At 42.3% G+C, this 22,608-nt stretch overlaps 2 protein-coding genes across 2 annotated transcripts in view; both read left to right on the plus strand.

Moving 5' to 3' along the window:
- The window catches only part of ITGAV (integrin subunit alpha V), an 82,119-nt gene extending 73,043 nt beyond the window's left edge, over positions 1-9,076 (plus strand). Inside the window, exons 27-30 of the mRNA XM_024201142.3 lie at positions 892-1,005; positions 1,103-1,210; positions 2,807-2,929; positions 3,308-9,076. Of these exons, the coding sequence (XP_024056910.1) occupies positions 892-1,005; positions 1,103-1,210; positions 2,807-2,929; positions 3,308-3,403 (441 nt within the window). The 3' untranslated portion in view covers positions 3,404-9,076. The remainder of the gene's footprint in view (positions 1-891; positions 1,006-1,102; positions 1,211-2,806; positions 2,930-3,307) is intronic.
- An 8,754-nt stretch (positions 9,077-17,830) lies between these two features.
- The window catches only part of FAM171B (family with sequence similarity 171 member B), a 55,229-nt gene continuing 50,451 nt past the window's right edge, over positions 17,831-22,608 (plus strand). The window contains exon 1 of the mRNA XM_029910578.1: positions 17,831-17,978. Within this exon, the coding sequence (XP_029766438.1) occupies positions 17,831-17,978 (148 nt within the window). The remainder of the gene's footprint in view (positions 17,979-22,608) is intronic.

A 22,608-nucleotide genomic window follows, 5' to 3' on the forward strand; every position in this document is an offset into this window, starting at 1 on the left:
CCCGGCGGGGGCTCCGCTCTCCCCCCGGCGGCCGGGGTGAGGGCGCCAGGGGGGAGGGCGGCCGAAGCCCTGGGAGGAGGGCGGCGAGCCCCGGCGGGGGCTCGGCTCTCCCCCCGGCGGCCAGAGCGCCGGGGGCAGGGCAGCGAGCCCCGTCTGGGGCTCGGCTCTCCCCCCGGCGGCCAGAGCGTCGCCCCCCTCCAGGTGCCGCCCCAAGCACCAGCTTGGTTGCCTGGTGCCTGGAGCCGGCCCTGCAGTTATCATATTAACAGGAATAATTTCTATTTGAAATAATTTTTTAGCTATGTTCTCTGGGATTGGAGGATAGTACAATCTGAAAGGATTTGTGCTTCTCCTCGTTTAAGGGTATTTATCTTAAATAATGGAATTTGGCCTTTACATGTTGTAACAAAAATATATTGCATCATGAGTTTGTGATATCCAACTGTGAAATACAATGCTATGGAAATCTATAACTGAGAATACATCGGGTACAATGTACCATATTTTGTAGAAATATGTAACCTTTCTAATGAACACACTGAACAATTACGAACTCCAGCATTCAGTGAGAGTTCAGATCAGCACACATCTTACTAAAGTATATATCTGTAATGCATATCCTGGAATGGCCATCAAATATTTCTAATCATGGTACAAAGGGGCCTTAAAATTGGGTTAAATCAATAGAGTTTGTTAATTGCAAAATTATGGAATTTCGCTATGGATTTCCCAGTCACTTGAATGATTTATGGAGTTTCTATTGCACATTTGAATATAGAAATTATCTAATGTGTAGCAATTGATGTAATGTCATTTGTGTCTTTAAGACTGAATGTAGACATAGTAATGAATTTTCATCAGTGAGGTAACCATTCCTCTTGTCGCACGTAGGGCTGTGGAACTGCTGAATGTTTAAAAATAGTCTGCCAAGTTGGCCGCTTGGAGAGGGGAAAGAGTGCAATATTGTATGTAAAATCCCGCCTTTGGACCCAGACCTTTATGAACGTAAGTGCCTATTAGTTCACAATCTCTCCCACCTTCTGAAACATGAAAAGTCTTTTTACATCCAGCATGTAATATCAATTTTGGTTTTTTTGCACAGAAAGAAAACCAGAATCATTCGTACTCACTCAAGTCATCAGCCTCATTCAATGTTATAGAGTTCCCTTACAAGAACCTTTCATTTGAAGATATCCACAATTCTACAGTAGTAAGTCATTTTTGTCTGAACATGGTTTGACCCAATGCACATTCAGTTGAAATTAATACAAGAAATAGAATGATCAAAATGAAGCACATAAATTCACCTTCATAATGCTACTACATTTTAACTAACTCTTAGTTTTATATATTAAAATTATTTATACATATAAAATTAAGAATAAAACCAAACATTTTCAATCTGAAAACTAGAATACTAGCATTTGGCATGTAGGCTGTCATATATCTATATTGACAATACTGTGGGCAAATAGACCTAGTTAATAGATACAAATCAGTCTACATACTGACCGTCCTGAATCACTCAAAGAGCCTGTAAAACTTGTTCTGATGTTCAGGATTATATTTAGTCCTTTATTGAGAAATAAGGTTTACTGATGTCACAGTGGTGGCACTACCAAACATATCTTAGGGCCCAATTCGGCAGACATATGCGATATATGCTATTTATCATTCATCTTTGACCGCTTCATCTGCCTTTTGCCTACTAATCTATGTCTGCTGGGACTGCTTCTAATATTCCGAAGCTTTCCAGCATCTACCATGTTGTGGGTCTCTTCCCTCCCCCCCCCTTAACTCTTCCAGAGAAATATTCCCTTCTCCCCATCCCCCCACACACACATTACACTTGCCAGACCCCAGAATGGACAGTGTTAAGTCCTGCACCATTGACAGATGTGAAGTCCAATATCTTGTGACCAAACTGGTGCAATAAGAAAACCAGGAATGGTAGAAATCTTCAGTTTTCTAGTCTTTGTAGGGTGGAATGGTTTGAACTTAAAAATTATGACATTCTTATTTATTATTTATTAATATTAATAATAATAATCTGGTACTGCAGTAGTGCCCAACAGCCCCAGTGAAGAACCAGAACTATATTGCACTAGGCAGTGTACAAATGCAGAACAAAAAGATGAGCTCTGCTCCAAACCGCTTAACAATCAAAGTATAAGGCAGTAGACAACAGGGTGATACAAAGAGGAGGAGAAACAATGAGGCAGCAGTGGTCATCATGAGAAACAGCGATCTCGGCTCACCAGCTCTCTAACCATGGTCAAGACTTTTGTAGGCATCACGGCAAAAGAGAGTTTTTACAGAGGGATTTGGAAGAGGACATTCTTATACAGTATCTGGTTTCTAAAATATATTCGTTACAATTTTCCTCTCTTTCCAAGTCCTTTAAGGTTTGATTCTTAGTATTACGGGGGTGCCTATCTTTAAAATAAAATATATAAAATAAAATATCAAAAATACATTTAAAAGCTCTGAAACATTTGTGAGATGCCACAGTTCTTCTTTAAAATGTCTAGCATATATAGAATATGTATTTAGTGTGGTTCAAAGGCTTTCATAGTCTTGGATAATGTGGCTGCTTCCAACTCGGGCTAATGAAGCTTTTTTGCCATCATATATTCTCCATCAATTTACAGAAGTGCCATCTCATCCAAAAGAGATGTTAATTCATGGGGTGCATTAGGATGTGTTTTAAATATGATAGGTTCAAAATATGTATGTCACATACTGTATGGACAAACTCATTCATGCCACTACCTAATAAAATGTGATTCATTGTGTTTTTCATTAGGTTACCACAAATATCACCTGGGGCATTCAACCACAGCCCATGCCAGTGCCAGTGTGGGTTATAATTTTGGCTGTCCTAGCAGGATTATTGCTCCTGGCTGTTCTAGTCTTTGTAATGTACAGGGTAAGCATTATACTTTGGGGGTGGGGGGTTCCATTATTGATTATTACTGCAAATGAGACTAGTAATTTTGTCCTAAACAGGCTGAATATGTTGATCTATTGGGTAAACTGCAGAGTCCATCCATTCATCCTAGGTTGTTGAGCAGGGAAGGAATTGCAATAAGGATTGGTGTTTGTGGGAGGACTGGGCTGTGTTTGGCTCTGTTTCCTTTTTCAGTTAGTATTTCCTGGTTTTAGAGGATGAGCTGAAACTAGAGAGTAGGGAGGAAAACCCAAGTGACTGAATAGTTAGGTTGTTTAAGCGCTCAAACAGTGAAAAATGGCTTGTAGATGGCATGACTGTCACTTTCCAAATACGTGTGATTTCTCCAAATTACAGATGGGGTTCTTCAAACGTGTGCGACCTCCTCAGGAAGAACAAGAAAGAGAACAGCTGCAACCCCATGAAAATGGCGAAGGGACGTCAGAAGCTTAAAAAGAGTTTTATCTGTGTAACATACTGAAACTGTAAAAATGCCAGCATCTTGGTTACAAATTTTGATTTCCCTCTTAAGGAACAGACACTCCATGACTGCACTACTGCTGATGTCTTTTGGCATTGGGAATAGCCTTAACTACAGATTAAAAGCAATATATTTAATTCTTCCCCTGTATTAATCACGTTAATAGATGTGACTAATGCATATGCACTGATTTGGATGTCAAAAACATACATGATATTTAGTGCCATGATTTTGCTAATTAATTTCAGGAGACACTGTCTTTTGATGCACAGACTAGTGTTGTACGAACTGCTACATAGATTTCACTTACGCTCTGTAAACCAGCAGTTCCCATAGTTAATTGCTAGATTTAGTATGTTCTCTGTTGATGGACATTTACATTCTGACACTACACTTAATTTTCAAGCTCTCAGTGGCTAGATGCACAAAATGAGTATAGCTTGTTTTACAAGTCTGCCTTGATTGCAAAGCTTTTCTGTCCTTAGACTCTATGCTGATGATTTCCCCCAAAAAAGTATACATGGGAATATTCAGCAGGATCATTCCCATTTGCCATCTCTTCTGCATGTTGGTCTCCCTTTCTGTAGGGAGTTGGGGGTCAGCTGCTTCCATGGGACCATTTCTCCTCCCTTTTCCCACTCCTCTTGATTTCATAGATGGTGCTCTAGAGGTCTTGGTCTGCATTTTTAACCAAATATAGTTACCCTGATACAAACCCTAGTGTGGATGATGTTATACCAATATAAAGGTTCCTTCTACCAGGATAGCTTAGTACCCTCCCAAACAGAAATATACTATACCAGTATAAATTCCTTTATGCCAATGTAACTGTGTCCACACTAGTGGTATTATACTACTTAAATATACTAGGATAGTTGAACTGATGCAACTTTTGTATTTGACAAGCTCTAAGAGTAACAGCAAGGACAGACCACTTTGGCATGTATTCCAGGTTGCTTGGGGCAGCATCTCCCACTGTAAATACCCCCAATGACCAGAGAACCTTTTTGTTGCAAGTTGTTGGAAATTAATAGCTTGTTTAGACATTCATTTCTGCCTCATGTCTGGTTTTTGGAAAACCAGAACTGATTTTCACTCTTCATTGCATTCTTCTTAGCTGAACCACTATTGTATCTGAGTTATTACTGAGAAAGTCCAAAGTTAATAAGGAGTTAATTTGTATATTGGGCAGCTTGCTTTTTTATCCATTTACATATTGTTTTAGACAGCTGTTTAAGTGAAATTAGTTTATAATGGAAATCCTGGCCTCACTGAAGTAATGGATTTTACCCACAGCCTTTAATGTTATAGTATTGTTATTGTAATCATAGAGGGAGGAATCAGGACCCAAGCCATTAGGGGCATGTCTACAAGGCATCTGGGGGCGAGCCTCCCACCCTGAGTCCCCAGAGTTGCTCTAGTGGGGCTCATGCTAGCACTCTAAAAATAGATGTTTTGATGTTCCATCGTGGTCCAGAACTCAGGCTCGCAAGCCCATCTCACCCCACCCTGGCTTCAGAATCCAAGCTCTAACCTGACCTGTCTACACAGCTGTTTTCAGAGTGCTTGTGCAAACCCTGCTAATCTGAGTCTGTGGACCCAGGCTGGGTCCCAGATGCAAAGTAGACCTGCCCTAGATGGCCTTGTTGTATGTATTTTAAGATGAGACAGGAGTGATTTTTTTATTAAATTCAGCTTCAATTGAGGCTTGATCCTGCAGTTATACTGCGCACCTGATTCCCATTGACGTTAGTGGGAAATCTGCACGCAGAAGGACCATTGTATTCTTTGGGTCCAGTCTGAAACTTAGGCTAAGCCTAGAGGTTGAAGAGACTGTCAGCAGAGAGACATGGCTCTGATTCTGCAAACACGTATGTGCTTAAAGCATGTGAGTAGCCACAGTGATTTGAAATCAGCAGGACAATTCACCTGTCTAAGGATGAGCACAGGACTGAGGCCATTACGGGGAGACAAAGAAAAGCATGGGAAAGCTCAGCTCATCTGGGAGGGGTGTTAACGTTAGCATTAACTACCCCCTGATTTTATGGTCACGAAAGCGTGTTATTTCTTGGCATTTAGGGTACAAAGGTATAATTTCAGCACCACTGCTGTAACTATGGAAACTTCCACCTGTACTAAGTTACATAAAGTAAGATTTCTTGAAAATATTTGTATTTCTTATATTCTACTAAAGAATAACAGCAAATAATTGCCTCCCCTCTTTGATTAAAATCCCTGTACATTCATTAATCTCCAGTTTAATTGTTAGAAAACAGTAATGTAGCTGCAGTGTTCAGGTTACATCATGAATTCAACCGTGCACACAGCCCCCAGTTCAGGACAGCACATATGCACAGGCTTAAAGTTAAGCATATGCTTAAGGGATATTTTGAACAGGGATGCTTTCCTGAATTGAGGTCTTTGTTTTTACAATCTAGATTTGGCAATAAGATGATTATAGAATTTATATTTTCTACTGTCATAATAGTTTTCATAGTGGCCTGCAAGCGCTACTTGTATTCTTATAGCAAGTGTTTTATAATGTTCACTTTTTTATAAAGAAAATGTGATATTTTTGTATGCAATGAATGCCCCTGAATCAAGTGCTGTGCATAAAATACGAATGGCAGATAGCTTATTTAGTCCTCTTTTCAGATAAACTCATTTCATAAGTCCAAATTCATGTATATGCACTAACAACTTGTGAAATTATTTAGCCTAAGAGGGCAATTAAAAAAAATCCAGATCTTTTATGAATTTATATAACTACTCCAACTTGCATTATTGCAGCATTTCATGGTGTATCTTAAAAAGTTAAGATTTATATTAAGAAATGTATATTGTCTGGTACCATACTTTTGACAAGATTCATGAGGTGTAAGGATGTAACCTCACTTGTAGGTTTAAATTAGTCTTTCAAGAAACACTATTAAAGTTCAGTAGTAGATATATTGTTGTTAAGCACAAGTGGGAAGCCAAACTTTAGATATTTATATCAAAAGTCAAAATCTTTTAGAAATGTTCACAAATGTCTATATTAGACTTGTATTTCTATCCTTTAAATTTATGATTGATGAAACGACCTTGGTACTTTTTGATACTTTTAAAGAAAGTCTGCTACTGTATTTCCTTTCTTTACTAAACATTTTTTTATCTTTTTATGTATAGCTAAGATTTAAATCCAAACCGAGATTTTAGTATTAGTTATTCCTAAAATTGTGTCCAGCCTTGAATACGTGTAACCTTGTTAAAATGAACTTTCATAGGTATCTTTTGAAAGTATTTCAGCTGGGACTAGGGGATTCTTGGTGCTTTTGAAATGTTCACTTTATTAATATATAGCTATGAAAGTGTAGAGCTTCACACAGCAAAAAATGCATTAAAGAAGTTTTCTTAGGAGTGTCTGCTACTATTTCAGAGGGGTTAAAAGAGATTTTGACCATTTTGGCGGGAGGAGACGGGGGGGAGAAAGATTCAAATTGTATAACATCTTGTTTTAGAACCAGTGCTCATGCCAGAGGGAGCTATGGGATATCACTACTGAGCACTACCAAATCGCATCAGAGAGCAGCATTAGCGTGGATAAAATCTAGTCAACTCTGTCTTACTGCAGGGTAGGGCCTGTTCTAAAGTCCTATGAAGTCGGCTTTCAGTTGGGCTGCTCATGTACAATGCAGCTGTCTGTGAATGGGAAAGAATTGAGGTTATGTAATAGGAAAATGGCAACCTAGAATGAATGGGTAGGTGGCAGAATGTGCGCTGACCTTGTCACTTTCTTGGGGTGATAAGGGCTTCTTTCACTTGTTGACACAAGAGCTGAGAAAAAATGTTTTGTGCACTGTGTACTCCTACCACAAAGAAATGCAACCTTTTGTTCCGTTTAGGATCTAATCGTGGGAGATGCTGAGCTCTCGCAATTCCTTGGGATCTGAACTTTTTGGTACTCAGTCCCTAGTTTTTAGTTCTCAAGTGCAATATAACATTATAATCAGACCTAATTCACTGCCAAGTCATTTTTAAGTTTAATAGGCCTAACCTAAGACGTGATGTAGCATTTGTTGACTTACAGTAGTCAATATTTTTAAAACCCTTTTACAAAACAGATGTATTAAATTGAGTTGATACATGAATGCTGTAGAAGTGTTTTGATCACCCACATTGGGTCAGACATAATGAGTATATATTCTAAAGTTTATCAGTTGCTAATTCATTGGTTTGGGCTAATGAGATTTGGTACAATGTTTTTCTTTAAATCCACTGTGGAAAATTTTGACTAGTGACTGTACAATAATGTATTTGAGTCTGTAGTGCTACTGCTGTTTCATATGTTTGTGCCTCTTATTTCAGTGTAATTTTTTTCCAGAAGATATTGGAAACTTTTTAATAATAGCAAAGGAAATCTAAGTTTAAATGCATTGTCCTTGTAAAAATATTTTACATTAAGGTTGAATAACTTGACCCTTGACTTTTGCAAAATAAATAAAGATTTAACATAACATTAGAAACTGCAATGAAAATATTAGTTGAGTGGCCCTTTCTGATCCATAAAGGAAACTTACTTGTTATGACAATTCTGTTTTGAAAATGTAACATTTAATTCTTCATTTTATAAGACCATTTTTTGCATGCATTTTGCTAGTGCATTAAATTAGTACAATGTTGTCTGCACAAGCAGAAAATTAACTTACTAACAAGACTGCCACAAATTTGGGCAACTAGCGTTCCTAGCTATTTGATAAATATATTCATGAATCAAGTGGAAATATTTTCAACAGTTACAAAATTGTTTCAAGAGGCCTTACAGAACATTTAAAGAGAGCAATATTCATTTTCAGCCACCTTATTTTTTTAAAATATAAATCACACAAATTGTGTATTGCAGCAGGAAGAACTGCATTAGCATCAGATATGGCTAGCAAGCCTTTCTTATTTTCCTTTAAAGTCAATTTTTAATCCCAGAAATCCACTGAGACCTTACAATTTAAAATTATTTCATTGGGTTATATTTGTATAGCTCTGTATTCAATTTTAGATATAATTTAAAATATTCATGATTGGATAAACAAATTTTCAAAATCTGATTGTAAATGTTAGATTTTTATTAGAATTTTGGAATAAAATACCTCAATAAAAAATCTTCTCTGAATTATTTCAAAGGGATATGCACTTTAAAAAAATTCTATAAAATAGTCAGTAGAAAAGTTCCAGAGTAGCTGCTTGCAGCCCACAAGGATTCATTGAGTATTAAAAGGTGCACATAACACAGATGTCACTTTCTCAGCTGAAGTTGCACTTCCAACAAGGGGATTTGTTACTACAGTAAGGGGAAAGAGAAGCTGGTTGCAATCTATTTTCTCTCATTACTGGATGACAAACCTCTTGCAACATATCTCAATATCAAAAAGTTATATCTGCAAGGATTCCATGGTCATTATTTTATTGACGGAAAACAGTCACTTTTTATCCTTTTCTTAAATGTGTAAAGTTACCAAGGGAAATTTCTGGGAACGAGTGTTTAATTTTCTAGTTGTACATATTAGGACAATTTAATTTCTTGGATTGTTTTCAAATTAACAACTGTATTCATCTTTATATTCTGGGTGATTGTAAATATTTTGCTGGACAAAATAAAGGGGTGCATATTATTTTCTTTTGACTGAATATATGTTTACTTAGGAAGTAGAGCTAGCTGAAATTTTTCAAATTTTCAAGTGTGTGTGTGTGTGTGTGTGTGTGTGTGTTTCAACCAGCTTAGAATGGTAGAAATTCAGTGGAAACTTTTTTGGCATTTTTCAATTGGCTCTATAAGATACAGCATCTGCACACAGGTTGTGTGTCTATAGAACACACTGTACATACAGCTCAGGTAGTCAGGTTGCACCTTTAGACCTAATTCTGCATAGACTTATGCATGTGCTTCCCTTTACACACTGAGTAGTACTATTGTCAGGGCTTTAATATTCCCTCAGTTCTGCTTCTTTTGAAGACCATGACATAATACAGGGGTCGGCAACCTTTCAGAAGTGGTATGCTGAGTCTTCATTTATTCATTCTAATTTAAGGTTTTGCGTGCCGGTAATACATTTTAACATTTTTAGAAAGTCACTTTCTATAAGCCTATAATATATAACTAAACTATTGTTGTATGAAAAGTAAATAAGGTTTTTAAAATATTTAAGAAGCTTCATTTAAAATTAAATTAAAATGCAGAGCCCCCTCCCCACCTCCCACCCCCAGACCAGTGGCCAGGACCCTGGCAGTGTAAGTGCCACTGAAAATCAGCTTGCGTGCCGCCTTTGGCACACGTGCCATAGGTTGCCTACCCCTGACACAATACATGTTGACTGCAGTAGAAATAAGAGTGAGTGCTGCCTGACTAATATCAAATTACCAAAACAAATAGTGGGTTGGATACTAACTGGAGAAAACCATAAAAGGAGACTAAGAAAGATGTGCAATATTGAAGTCAATCTATAGCTATCTAAGGTGTCATGGTTGTCAATATGCTCCATATGACACCTCCTGGCAACAGCAGGAACATAAATGAGGTCTTTTGCTCCACAAGCATAGCTATTGCGTATATTTTGAGCTAAAGAAAAAAAGCTTTTAGTTAGTGGAGACAGGATACTGGACAACATGGACCATGGTCTGACCCAATATATGGCAGCTGATCTGTAGCCACCATTTTTATCCTGTGAGACAAAAACCAAAATGAGGGGCCACCATTAAAGCAGCATAGAAAACCTCTCTCTACATCTTCACATCCAGGCAGTGTTTGAGGGTATGTCTACACTACGAAATTAGGTAGATTTTATAGAAGTCGATTTTTTAGAAATCTATTTTATACAGTCAATTGTGTGTGTCCCCACTAAGCACATTAAGCCAGCGGAGTGCAGTACCGAGGCTAGCGTCGACTTTCGGAGTGTTGCACTGTGGGTAGCTATCCCACAGTTCCTGCAGTCTTCACCACCCATTGGAATTCTGGGTTGAGCTCCCAATGCCTGATGGGGGAAAAACATTGTTGCAGGTGGTTTTAGGTACGTCGTCAGGCCCCCCTGCCTCCCTCCATGAAAGCAACGGCAGACAATCATTTCGTGCCTTTTTTCCGTGCAGATGCCATACCACGGCAAGCGTGCAGCCCACTCTGCTCAGCTGCCGCTGTTGTGTCCTGGGTGCTGCTGGCAGCAAATGGTGCAGTAAGGCTGCAAACCATCGTCCTCGAATGACTGCTTCCGCTGCCACTCTGCTCTCCTGCAGACACCATACCACAGCAAGCATGGAGCCTACTTAGATCACCACGGCAGTTATGAGCACTGTAAACACCACGCATGTTATTCTGCAGTATATGCAGCAACAGAAACTTCAAAAGCAGGTGAGGAGGCGACGGCAGTGGCGCGGTGACGAGAGTGATGAGGACATGGACACAGACTCCTCTCAAAGCATGGGCCCTGGCAATTTGGACATCATGGTGGTAATGGGGCAGGTTCATGCCGTGGAATGCCGATTCTAGGCCCAGGAAACAAGCACAGACTCATGGGACTGCATAGTGTTGCAGGTCTGGGATGATTCCCAGTGCATGCGAAACTTTCGCATGTGTAAGGGCACTTTCATAGAACTTTGTGACTTGCTTTCTCCTGTCCTGAAGCGCAAGAATATCAAGATGAGAGTAGCCCTCACAGCTCACAAGAGAGTGGTGATAGCCCTCTGGAAGTTTGCAATGCCTGACTGCTACCGGTCAGTCAGGAATCAATTTTGAGTGGGCAAATCTACTGTGGGGGCTGCTGTGATCCAAGTAGCCAATGCGATCACTGAGCTGCTGCTATCAAGGGTAGTGACTCTGGGAAATGTGCAGGTCATAGTGGATGGCTTTGCTGCAATGGAATTCCCTAACTGTGGTGGGGCAATAGACGGAACGCATATCCCTATCTTGGGACCAGAGCACCAAGGCAGCCAGTATGTAAACCGCAAGGGGTACTTTTCAATGGTGCTGCAAGCACTGGTGGATCACAAGGGACATTTCACCAACATCAACATGGGATGGCCGGGAAAGGTACATGACGCTCGCATCTTCAGGAACTCTGTTCAAAAGCTGCAGCAAGGGACTTACTTTCCAGACCAGAAAATAACCGTTGGGGATGTTGAAATGCTTATAGTTATTCTTGGGGACCCAGTCTACCCCTTAATGCCATGGCTCATGAAGCCATACACAGGCAGCCTGGACAGTAGTCAGGAGCTGTTCAACTATAGGCTGAGCAAGTGCAGAATGGTGGTAGAATGTGCATTTGGACGTTTAAAAGCGTGCTGGTGCAGTTTACCGAATCGGTTAGACCTCAGCAAAACCAATATTCCCATCGTTATTACTGCTTGCTTTGTGCTCCACAATATCTGTGAGAGTAAGGGGGAGACGTTTATGGCTGGGTGGGAGGTTGAGGCAAATCGCCTGGCTGCTGATTACACGCAGCCAGACACCAGGGCGGTTAGAAGAGCACAGCAGTGCGCGCTGCGCATCAGAGAAGCTTTGAAAACCAGTTTCATGACTGGCTAGGCTAAGGTGTGAAAGTTCTGTTTGTTTCTCCTTGATGAAAACCCCGCCCTCTTGGTTCACTCTACTTCCCTGTAAGCCAACCGCCCTCCCCTTCCCCCTTTGATCACCGCTTGCAGAGGCAATAAAGTAATTGTTGTTTCAAATTCATGCATTCTTGATTAATTCGTCACACAAATGGGGGGATAACTGCCAAGGTAGCCCGGGAGGGGTGGAGGAGGAGGGAAGCACAGTGTGGGGTGGTGGAGGAGGGGAAGACAAGGCCACACTGCACTTCAAAACTTATTGAATGCCAGCTTTCTGTTGCGTGGGCAATCCTCTGGGGTGGAGTGGTTGGGTGCCCGGAGGCCCCCCTACCGCATTCTTGGGTGTCTGGGTGAGGAGGCTATGGAACTTGGGGAGGAGGGCGGTTGGTTATACAGGGGCTGCAGTGGCGGTCTGTGCTCCTGCTGCCTTTCCTGCACCTCAACCATACGCTGGAGCATATCAGTTTGATCCTCCAGTAGCCTCAGCATTGCTTCCTGCCTCCTCTCATCACGCTGATGCCACCTATCATCTTGATCCCGCCACCTCTCCTCTTGCTCCCGCCAGCTGTCCTCTCACACGTCCCTCCTGTCCTCGCGTTCATTTTGTGCTTTCCTGCACTCTGACATAGTCTGCCTCCACGCATTCTGCTGGGCTCTTTCAGTGTGGGAGGACTGCATAAGCTCAGAGAACATTTCATCGCGAGTGTGTTTTTTTTCGCCTTCTAATCTTCGCTAGCCTCTGGGATGGAGATGATAGGGGGAGCGTTGAAACATTTGCAGCTGTGGGAGTAAAAAAAGGGAGAGCAGTATTTAAAAAGACACATTTTAGAGAACAATGGGTAGACTCTTTCACGGTGAACCAAGCTGTTAACGTTACATAGCCTCTTATATTGAGGGCCTGCCGGTTTGGTGTGAGAGATCACACACGCAGGGCCAGCGGGCAACAGAATTCGGCTTGCAGGCAGACATGGTAAGCCACAATCTTTTGGCTTCTTTAACCTTCATAACATGTGGGAATGGTTTCAAACAGCAGTGCCCTCATTTCTCATACCAAGCACCTGTTGGGTTGGCCATTTAAAAGGAGGGTCTGCAGTTTTCAGGTTAATGTGCAGCACAAACCCAACTAAACCCCCTCCCCGCACCCAATTCTCTGGGATGATTGCTTCACCCCTCCCCCGACCACATGGCTAACAGCAGGGATGATTTCTGGTCAGCCACAGGCAAACAGCCCAGCAGGAACGGCCACCTCTGAATGTCCCCTTAATAAAATTCCCCTATTTCAACCAGGTGACCATGAATGATATCACTCTTCTGAGGATAACACAGAGAGATAAAGAACGGATGTTGCTTGAATGCCAGCAAACACCGGGACCATACGCTGCCATGCTTTGTTATGCAATGATTCCAGACTACTGGCCTGGCATGGTAAAGTGTCCTACCACAGAGGATGGAATAAGGCTGCCCTCCCCAGAAACCTTTTGCAAAGGCTTTGGGAGTACATCCAGGAGAGCTTCATTGAGATGTCCCTGGAGGATTTCCGTTCCATCCCCATACACATTAACAGACTTTTCCAGTAGCTGTACTGGCCGCGAATGCATCCCAAGTCTTCAGGGTAAATTAATCATTAAACATGCTTGCTTTTAAACCATGTATTATATTTACAAAGGTACACTTACCAGAGGTCCCTTCTCTGCCTTCAAGGTCCGGGAGCCTGCCTTGGGTGGGTTTGGAGGGTACTGGCTCCAGGGTGATAAACAAATCCTGGCTGTAGGGGAAAACAGTTTCTCTGCTTGCTTGCTGTGGGCTATCTTCAACCTCCTCCTCCTCATCTTCCTCGTCCCCAAAATCTGCATCCCTGTTGCGTGAGAATCCATTGACGGAGTCCACGCACAGGGGCGGGGTAGTTGTAGGGGCACCCCCTAGAATGGCATGCAGCTCATCATAGAAGCGGCAAGTCTGGGGCTCTGACCTGGAGCAGCCGTTTGCCTCTCTGGTTCTTTGTTAGGCTTGCCTGAGCTCCTTAAGTTTCACGCGGCACTGTTGCGGGTCCCTGTTATAGCCTCTGTCCTTCATGCTGTTGGAGATTTTTTTTCAAATATTTGGGCATTTGTCTTTTGGAACGGAGTTCTGATAGCACGGATTCCTCTCCCCATACAGCAATCAGATCCATTTCAGCTATCAGATCCCGTTCAGTCCATGCTGGAGCTTTTTTGCGATTCTGGGACTCCATGGTCACCTCTGCTGATGAGGTCTGCACGGTCACCTCTGAGCTCGCCAGGCTGGCCAAACAGGAAATTAAATTCAAAAGTTCGCTGGGCTTTTCCTGTCTACCTGGCCAGTGCATCTGAGTTGAGAGTGCTGTCCAGAGCCGTCACAATGGAGCACTCTGGGATAGCTCCCGGAGGCCAATACCGTTTAATTGCATCCACACTACCCCAAATTCGACCCAGCAGGGTAGATTTTAGCACTAATCCCCTCGTCAGGGAGGAGTACAGAAATCAATTTTAAGAGCCCTTTAAGTCGACAAATAGGCTTCGTCGTGTGGACAAGTGCAGGGTTAAATCGATCTAACGCTGCTAAATTCGACCTAAACTCATAGTGTAGACCAGGGCTAAATCTTGCCACATCTTCTTCCTTCAGAACATCTGTAACATCTTCACCTTCCCCCTAGTATAGACACAGCTACATTTTTACCCAGGCCCTAAACTTGTGTGTCATCTACTGCAACCTCTTGTAGACTGATGAATTACTATCATGTCTGAAATTTAAGCAGTAGTTGATGGAGAGCTCTGAAGACTGCAGGAGCTACTCCCTAAAAGGGACTGCCAGACATAATACCTCAGAGAAAAGAAGTATTCAGGTAAGTGAAACAAATTTTTTATTATTGGCTTTTATATCCTTGCAAGATTGGTTAAAAAAAATGTCTGATACAATTTTTTTTGTAAATGAACAATTGTAGATATGCCAGAGGTAGTCCCACCTCAATGATTCGTCTAAATACAATATTATTCTCCTTTGGAAGTCATCATCTTCAACAATTTTTGTCTTTCAGCATTCATTTCATATTTTTGTACATAACTAATAATTGCATGTTAGTAAACCAAAACCTTAGTTTAAAAAGTTTAAGGTGGAGAGTGGGTCCAACCAACATCCAAAATAACTTTATTTTTTAAAAAAATCAACAATACTTTTTAAAGGCCAAATATTAGAACTACTTAAAAATCCAAATATTAGAACATTTGGAAGTGAATACTTAAGGGATCCAACCATTTTCCCAGGGCCATAATCTTTCATCATTCATCAGCTCAAAGGGGGAAGCAGGTAGCAGACAAAACTAGAAAGTCTTTTATAGACCCATGTTCCTCATCTTTACATAACTATATGCAGGGATGCCACATTTAATCCAACCATTCCCGAGGAAAGGTGAAAAATCATGAGATCCTAAGGGATAAGACTAAGGTGCAGAGAGATGCATATTTTTCCCCATGCCTGCTCAACTGGATTCAGCAAGTAGTTATTAGTGGGAGCTTCATTATATTAGACTAGAGCATGAGATCTGGAGAATCAAACTGATTGTCTATTTTCCATGTCCAAAAGGAGTGGCATTAAACCATCAGCGCCCCTGGTTAAAATTAAATTAGATTTTTGTTCCTTCAACCCTTCATCTCTATGAAGTCATTATTGATGACAATGAATTAATTACACTGTTCTGTAGTGTAGAGAATGACATTAAAGTAATTAAATGATAAGGAAAAGTAAATTAGATTTTGAAAATTCTTTTAGTTTTGATAACATGTAAAGATTTTTAACCTGATAGTTCCCTTTTAGGTTTGGGAAATCTTTCATTGTTGCACAATTGTGCAAATATTTTTCCCTTCCTCTTACTCCCCCACTATGGAAGTTTCTGAGATAAGGACACGTCCATATCTCCCTACAACCTGCTATATTTGACTAATCTATTTATTGAAGGGGGAATTTTAATTGTAAAATTATAGTATGGCCTTTTTTTAAAAAAAAAACCTGCACTCACAGTTCAGAATTACTTCTTTGGTGAAGTTTTAAGATAAAATGTAATATATAAACTTTGGAAAGCACTGATCCTGCCCATACAATGGGTGAAATTCTAGCATCACTGAAGTTAATGGCAAAACTCCCATTCACCTCAAAAGGACCAGGACTTCACCCCATACCTTTTTCTAATGTATGTTTAGGCCCCAGTTGTAGTGGACTGTGGGCAAGTGGACTGTTGTGCCCCACACACTTCCAGCAGCCCACCTGCATGCAGTCAACTGCAGGATTGGGGACCATAATTTATTAATTTCAACACAAACTCCAATTTGCACTTGTCTACATTTACACTAGAATCCTACAAACATGAACACGTCTTAACTTTAAGCATGTGAATAGCTTAATTGAAACTGATGGGATTATTCATATGCTTAAAGTTAAGACATATGTGTTTGCGGTATCAAGGCCTGTAGGGGTTTGAAGTGGTGTAGCTACATTGATTGCTGGCCACCAATGGCTGAGCTTAAGCTATTCCAGAGTTTAGATGAGGCCCCGTACAACTGTAAATTTCTGCATTCCATAAAATATGTGCACTAGAAATGGGTTGTCTGATAGACTCTGTTTTTTTAGATAATACTTTTATTAGATAGATAATACTTAGTCCTACCTTCAGTGCAGGGTACTGTACTACACGGCCCCTGGAGGTCTCTTCCAGTCCTACAATTCTATGATTACTAAGACTAAAATGTAAGTGCTTAGCATTAAGTGCCAAAAAACTTTTAATTGTACAAGATGCTGTATAGCGCATATGATCTAGAAAGCAGGATAGGATTCACTGGGGAGGAAATAATTGGGATAGATGTAACTTTATTAGTAAAGACTTTCCCTATTCCTAACCTCAAATTTTCAAAAATCATGAACCTGGTCTGAAAATCATGAGATGTGTTTTTAAAACAGTAATACAAGTTTTTGTTTTTTATTTGCCTTCTATTTTCTGTATGTTTAGGATACACTTACTTCCCTCTTCCTTCCCACCCCACCCCCCCACACAAAATTTTTATTGAAAGGAAAGCGGAGATTCTCAATTAATGTCTTAATTCCAAGACCCGAGACTTTAAGAAAAACAACACAGCTCCACAAGACTTGCTGTAAAAGCAAAAGACTCAGCAACCTGGGGCCTGAGTCTGCCTGGTTTAGACCTGAGCAGTGACCACTGGGCCTGTTTGGGGGGCCAGGTCCCACTGAGTGGGAGTAAAGATGGGGGGGGGGGGAGACTGAGGCTCTCAGTAAGTGTTAAGTTGAGTGGCGATGAGCTCAGCAGCGGCCAGGCCCAAGGTTTCCCCCACACCTTTGGGGTTTAACAGAGGCGGGGCAGCTTTAACTAACACTTGTAGTTTAGCAGGGTCAGGGAATTCAGAGCTTCACTGGATTGCAAGGGGCCGTCGCGGTCACCCCCTTGCCCCCCATCTCCTACAGGGGCCCCAGCTACCCCCTAGAGCGGCTGTTTTAGCACCTCTCCTCACTTGCTTTGACGCGCCAGGGCAACTAATCCCCGGTTCCAGGCAGACTTTGCCGAGCTTCCCCTTCCCGCGCTGTGGCCGGCCGGCCAGGGCAGCCCGGCGAGCACCTGTGGGGGCTGGGACGCGCCGAGCTCCTCCGCTGGGCTCCCTCCCCCTCGTCACGTGTGTCTGTGCAGGGGGCGCGGGCCGCCTCCCGCCCCGCCATCCTCCTCCGGCAGCCGCCGCAGCCGGGCGGGCACCAGGGAGCTGCCGGCCCCAGCCTCCGCCGCCTCGCCCGCAATATGCCTCCACTGCCCGCTGGCCATGCCGGGGCTGTGCGGGCGCTTCCCCTCGCTGCTGCTGGGGCTGGCGGCCGCGCTGCTTCTCCGGGGCCAGCTGGTCCCCGCCGCCGCCACCAGCCCCGCCGAGCTGAGCCGCAGCCGCCCCGGGGCACCTTCCGCGGCTACTGCAGGTACCGTCCCCGCTACCCCGCCGCGGCTTCGCGCCCCGGGCACATGCCCCCGCTGCCTGCCCCGGGGAGATGGCACCGGCGCTCCCCCATCCCCGGGAGCGCACCTGCCGCCTTCCCCCGGGAACTCGCCCCAGCCCTCCCTCCGCGGGACCTCCTGGGTGCGGGGCCGGGCGCTCGCCCCTAGCCCTGGCGATTGCACCGCTCCCCTGCAGAGCCCTCCCCCTGCCCCCGGGGGCTGCCCGGACACGCCTGTGCATGTGCTGCGCGGAGCGCAGGGTCGTGGCCACTGTCTTCAGCGAAGCCTCCTTCATGGCTCCCGGGCACGTGAATTAGCCTTGGAGTCGCTGCTCTTCCTTTCCCCTCCCAGCCCCCTCACTGGCCTGGCCTGGGAATTCAGAGCAGCAGCTGCCAGACCCGGGGCTCGCCTGGAGGCAGAACCCTTGGGATCCTTTGAATGGCCCTTTCTCCACAGCTGTCCCAGCATCCGGAGCTGAAAAGGCCATTGCCTAGATTTTTCTTGTCTGAAAAACAAAATTGTTCCCAAGGGAAGGGTGACATAGTATTTCTGTGGGAGTGGAAAAGAAGGCGTCATGATTATTCTCCATCAAATCCACCCAGGTTTCTGCGTGGCTTGGGCGAAATTACGTGTCCCAGTGGTCTTTATTCCCCTCCACCCCCGCCTGGTGTTTTCATTCTGCGCGTTGCTAAAAACGGGATGGGGATTCAGGCAGATTCAGCATCGTTTTAAACTGCTTGTGTTAGCACTCTTGACGAACACACGCTGCTGGCTGCAATCTACGACACGTCAGTGATGACTGAATTTGTGAAAATACAGCTTCAAGTTGCTTATCCAAAGAATGGAACATTTTATTTTTCAGAAGCCCGAAAAAAGTGTTTTTAGGGAAGCAGATAGTAGATCCATATTAGTTCCTAACACCTAAGCAGAATCCATTTTTGCTATCACTGGATCTCTTTACTGTGCAGATGATATAACGTTGTTGCGGGGTGGGAGGGAGGAATGTATCCATTTAGCTATATGGTTGTTTTGATCTATTGATAGCAGGATAAGTGACTGGATAATGCTGTTTAAGGAAGTGTGCCTTGGTGAATTCCTATATGCAGGCAGTAATCACTAGATTAATGTAATGGATGATGCATGTGTAGGTTTCTTAAATCTCTCAGATGAGTGGCAAAATCTGTGAGCTCATTTGTTTTCACATGCACTCTGTGGAACAAGAAAATCTGTTAATTTTCCCAACAACTGTATGTAGAACAATGTAGTTATTTCACAAATGAAGGTGGATTAAAAGACATTTTTCTACACACATCTTCTGAAGTCAGCCTAAAAAAAAATTGTACTTGTAATACTGGCGTTCATCTAAGGATTTCAAAATGTTTCCAAACATTATTTAAGCCTTTATATTATCATGGCCTCACTTTGGCAAATCACTTAAGCACAGATTTAGCTTCCTTTCAGTTCAGTCCAGTCAGGCACTGAATACTGCCTACGAGACCTAAGTATATGTTTAAATTTAAGTGTGTGCTTAAGTGCTTTGCTGAAGTAAAGCCCATGTGAAGTATGTCAGTGTTAGACTGATTGTACAGATAGGTCAGTTGTAGCTGGAAACAGACTTATTTTATAACCACTAGAACATGCATACATAAAGGAAAAAGTTTTTGTTGAACATGAATACAATTCATGGTTATTGTTGTAGATCAGGGGATTTGTTCCTTTTCCCTCTACAGTCGCAAATAAAATAATTAAACAAATACCAGGAAAGCTTTAGAGAAAAAGGATTGAAATATTTTTTTTTTTGCTGCCACACATTTGTTTTTCTACGGAAAACCAGAACGTTGTTTTTCAGAAACCTTTTAATGTAGGCAAAGGGGGAAAAAGGCTTAGTTGTGGGAACTGAAAACTACATTGTTGTCATTCAGCATTAGAAGAAAAACAAATATTCCTGTATTTCCCGCCCCCCAATTTTTATGGAAAATATTTACCATTTACCCTAGCCCAAGTTAAAATATTGTGTCAACATTACTGGTTTGTGTGGTAAACTTTTTATTTATAAGACATTTATTTTTCGGTGAAGTCATTTAAACAACAGTTTAATGGCACCACATTCTTAGCTGATTCTATTTGGTTTTATTTTAAATAAAAATTCTTGATGGCTGGGCTTAAAAAAAGGCCTAAGGCAGTTTGGTACACATTTCCTGTTGACAATCCAAGCCAACTAACATTCATCAAAATGATTGAATGCACTGACTAGGTACTGTTTAAATATATTCACAGCTCTGTGAGTGTGCATCTCAGTCCTCAGCTACTGTTCCAGTTGTCTGTTTTAGAAATGATCTTGGTCCAACTTATGTTACCATATATTGCTTTTAAATAGCTGTGAATAAACATAATCATTCTTTACATGAGAATTAGGCAGTTCGTTTTTATTATGGGGAGTTTGGTAGCCAGCTTTATATTTAGGTTGTCTATCGTAACATTTAGGTTTCATCATAAGATTTATGACATTTTTTCGAGATTCTCTAACACCTTAATTGTTCACATTGATATTGAACAAGAAGAAAGGCTTGGGGCCAGAAATAAATCTTTTCTTTGTCCCGTGAAATTCTGTTCAGATTTAGCTGAATTATCAACTGCTGAAAATGGTAATTTTCCTTCTGTCACTTCCATTACCAGCAATGTCCAGGCAGCAGAATAACTGAACGTGAACATTCTAAAGCACTGGCCCCTCGCTGCTGCAGCAGGAGCACACACTGCACTGGGAACCCCAGGAGCAGACAGTCTTTCCAGGAGGTAAAGAGAACTGTGCTGGACTTGGCTCCGTTCTCCAACCCATCATGTTGCCCTGGTAACCCATCCCCCTTCCACCGAAGGAGGAAGGAGCTTCCCCAGACTCCTGAATGAGAGAGGGAGAGAGTTTTCAAAGATAATGGCCAATGGCTCTGCAATCACATCGGCCAACTCCTTCAGCACCCTCAGATACATTGCATCCGGCCCCATGGACTTGTACATGTCCAGCTTTTCTAAATAGTCCTTAACCTGTTCTTTCACCACTGAGGGCTGTTCTTTCACCACTCACCTCCTCCCCTTACTGTGCTGCCCAGTGAAGCAGTCTGGGAGCTGACCTTGTCTGTGAAGAGGGAAGCAAAAAAAAGCATTGAGTACTTCAGCTTTTTCCACATCATCTGTCACTAGGTTGTCTCCCCCATTCAGTAAGGGTCTCACACTTTCCTTGACCACCTTCTTGTTGCTAACATACCTGTAGAAACCTTTCTTGTTATCTTTCACGTCCCTTGCTAGATGCAACTAAAATTGTGCTTTGGCCTTCCTGATCACACCCCTGCATGCTCAAGCAATATTTTTATACTCCTCTCTAGTCGTCTGTCCAAGTTTCCACTTCTTGTAAGGTTCCTTTTTGTGTTTAAGTTCATCGTACAAATGTACAGTTGCATATAATAGAAGTTGTATTTTACTTGTTTTCTGTTTTAAAAGCCTAGAGAATTGCATTAAAGAACTATGGTAAACATATGTTCATAGAGCTGCAGTGTGCACAGGATGGGTAGTATTCAGGGACTCAATCAGGGTTATGTAGTGAATGAGGCTGTTTGTAGGGTTCCTCCCTTATTTTCTCTATAAGTTAGAAGATGTGTAGAGAACAAGTCACAGGCCTAACAGGAAGAGAGAGGGATGGGGCTTATGGTTAAAGCAGATGACTGTCACACAGGAGAACTCAATTCTCTCTCTCCCTCTGTCATAGACTTCCTATGTGATGCTGAGAGAGCCACTTGAAGCATTATTTTGGCAAATGGCAACTCATATTATTTATTTGAATTGAAGTAACACCTAGAAGCCCCAGTAATAGACCAGGACTCCATGATGGTCGGTGCTGCACAAATGCAGACCAGAAAGATTGTGTCTGCCCCAAAGACTTTGTATATTCCCTATTTTCTGTGTGCCCAACTTGAGACATGTGGGGTCTGATCTGCAGAAATGCTGAACATTGCAACTGAAGTCAATGGGAGCTGTGGATGTTCAACATCTCTGTCAGTAAGGAAGTGAGGTCTGGGGGAATGAGCACAGGACTGGGAATTAGGCGTTCCTATGTTCTGCTCTTGGCTTTGATCTCAGTCAGGCAAATATTTGTCTCAGTTTCCTCGTTTGTAAAATGGAGATAATTTCTTACCTCCATATTTCCCTTGCAAGGTAAATTAATTAATGCTTGTGAGGCACTCTGTTACTCTGAAGATGTTGAGAAAATGAATAATTCTGTAAAATACAGATTTTGGGTGGTGTGCAGTAAATGAGTCGGGCCACTAATTGAATTATAAGGATAAAAAGAAATATCTGTCTCATCCCCACAGCACGATCTATTCTGTGCAATGAATAGGGCTCCTGTGGGGGGAAAAATAGTACCCTGTTTCCCCAAAAATAAGACAGTGTCTTATATTAATTTTTGCTCCCAAAGATGCGCTAGGTCTTATTTTCAGGGGAGGTCTTATTTTTCCTGGAGCTTTGGGGCCTTATATTCCGGGGTGGCCTTATTATCGGGGAGGTCTTATTTTCGGGGGGATGCCTTATATTACAGCGAGATAAGGAAGTAGGAAAACTTCCAAA

Source organism: Terrapene carolina, unplaced genomic scaffold (assembly GCF_002925995.2).
Source record: "Terrapene carolina triunguis isolate 2854851 unplaced genomic scaffold, T_m_triunguis-2.0 Scaffold62, whole genome shotgun sequence".
Lineage (NCBI taxonomy): Eukaryota > Metazoa > Chordata > Testudines > Emydidae > Terrapene > Terrapene triunguis.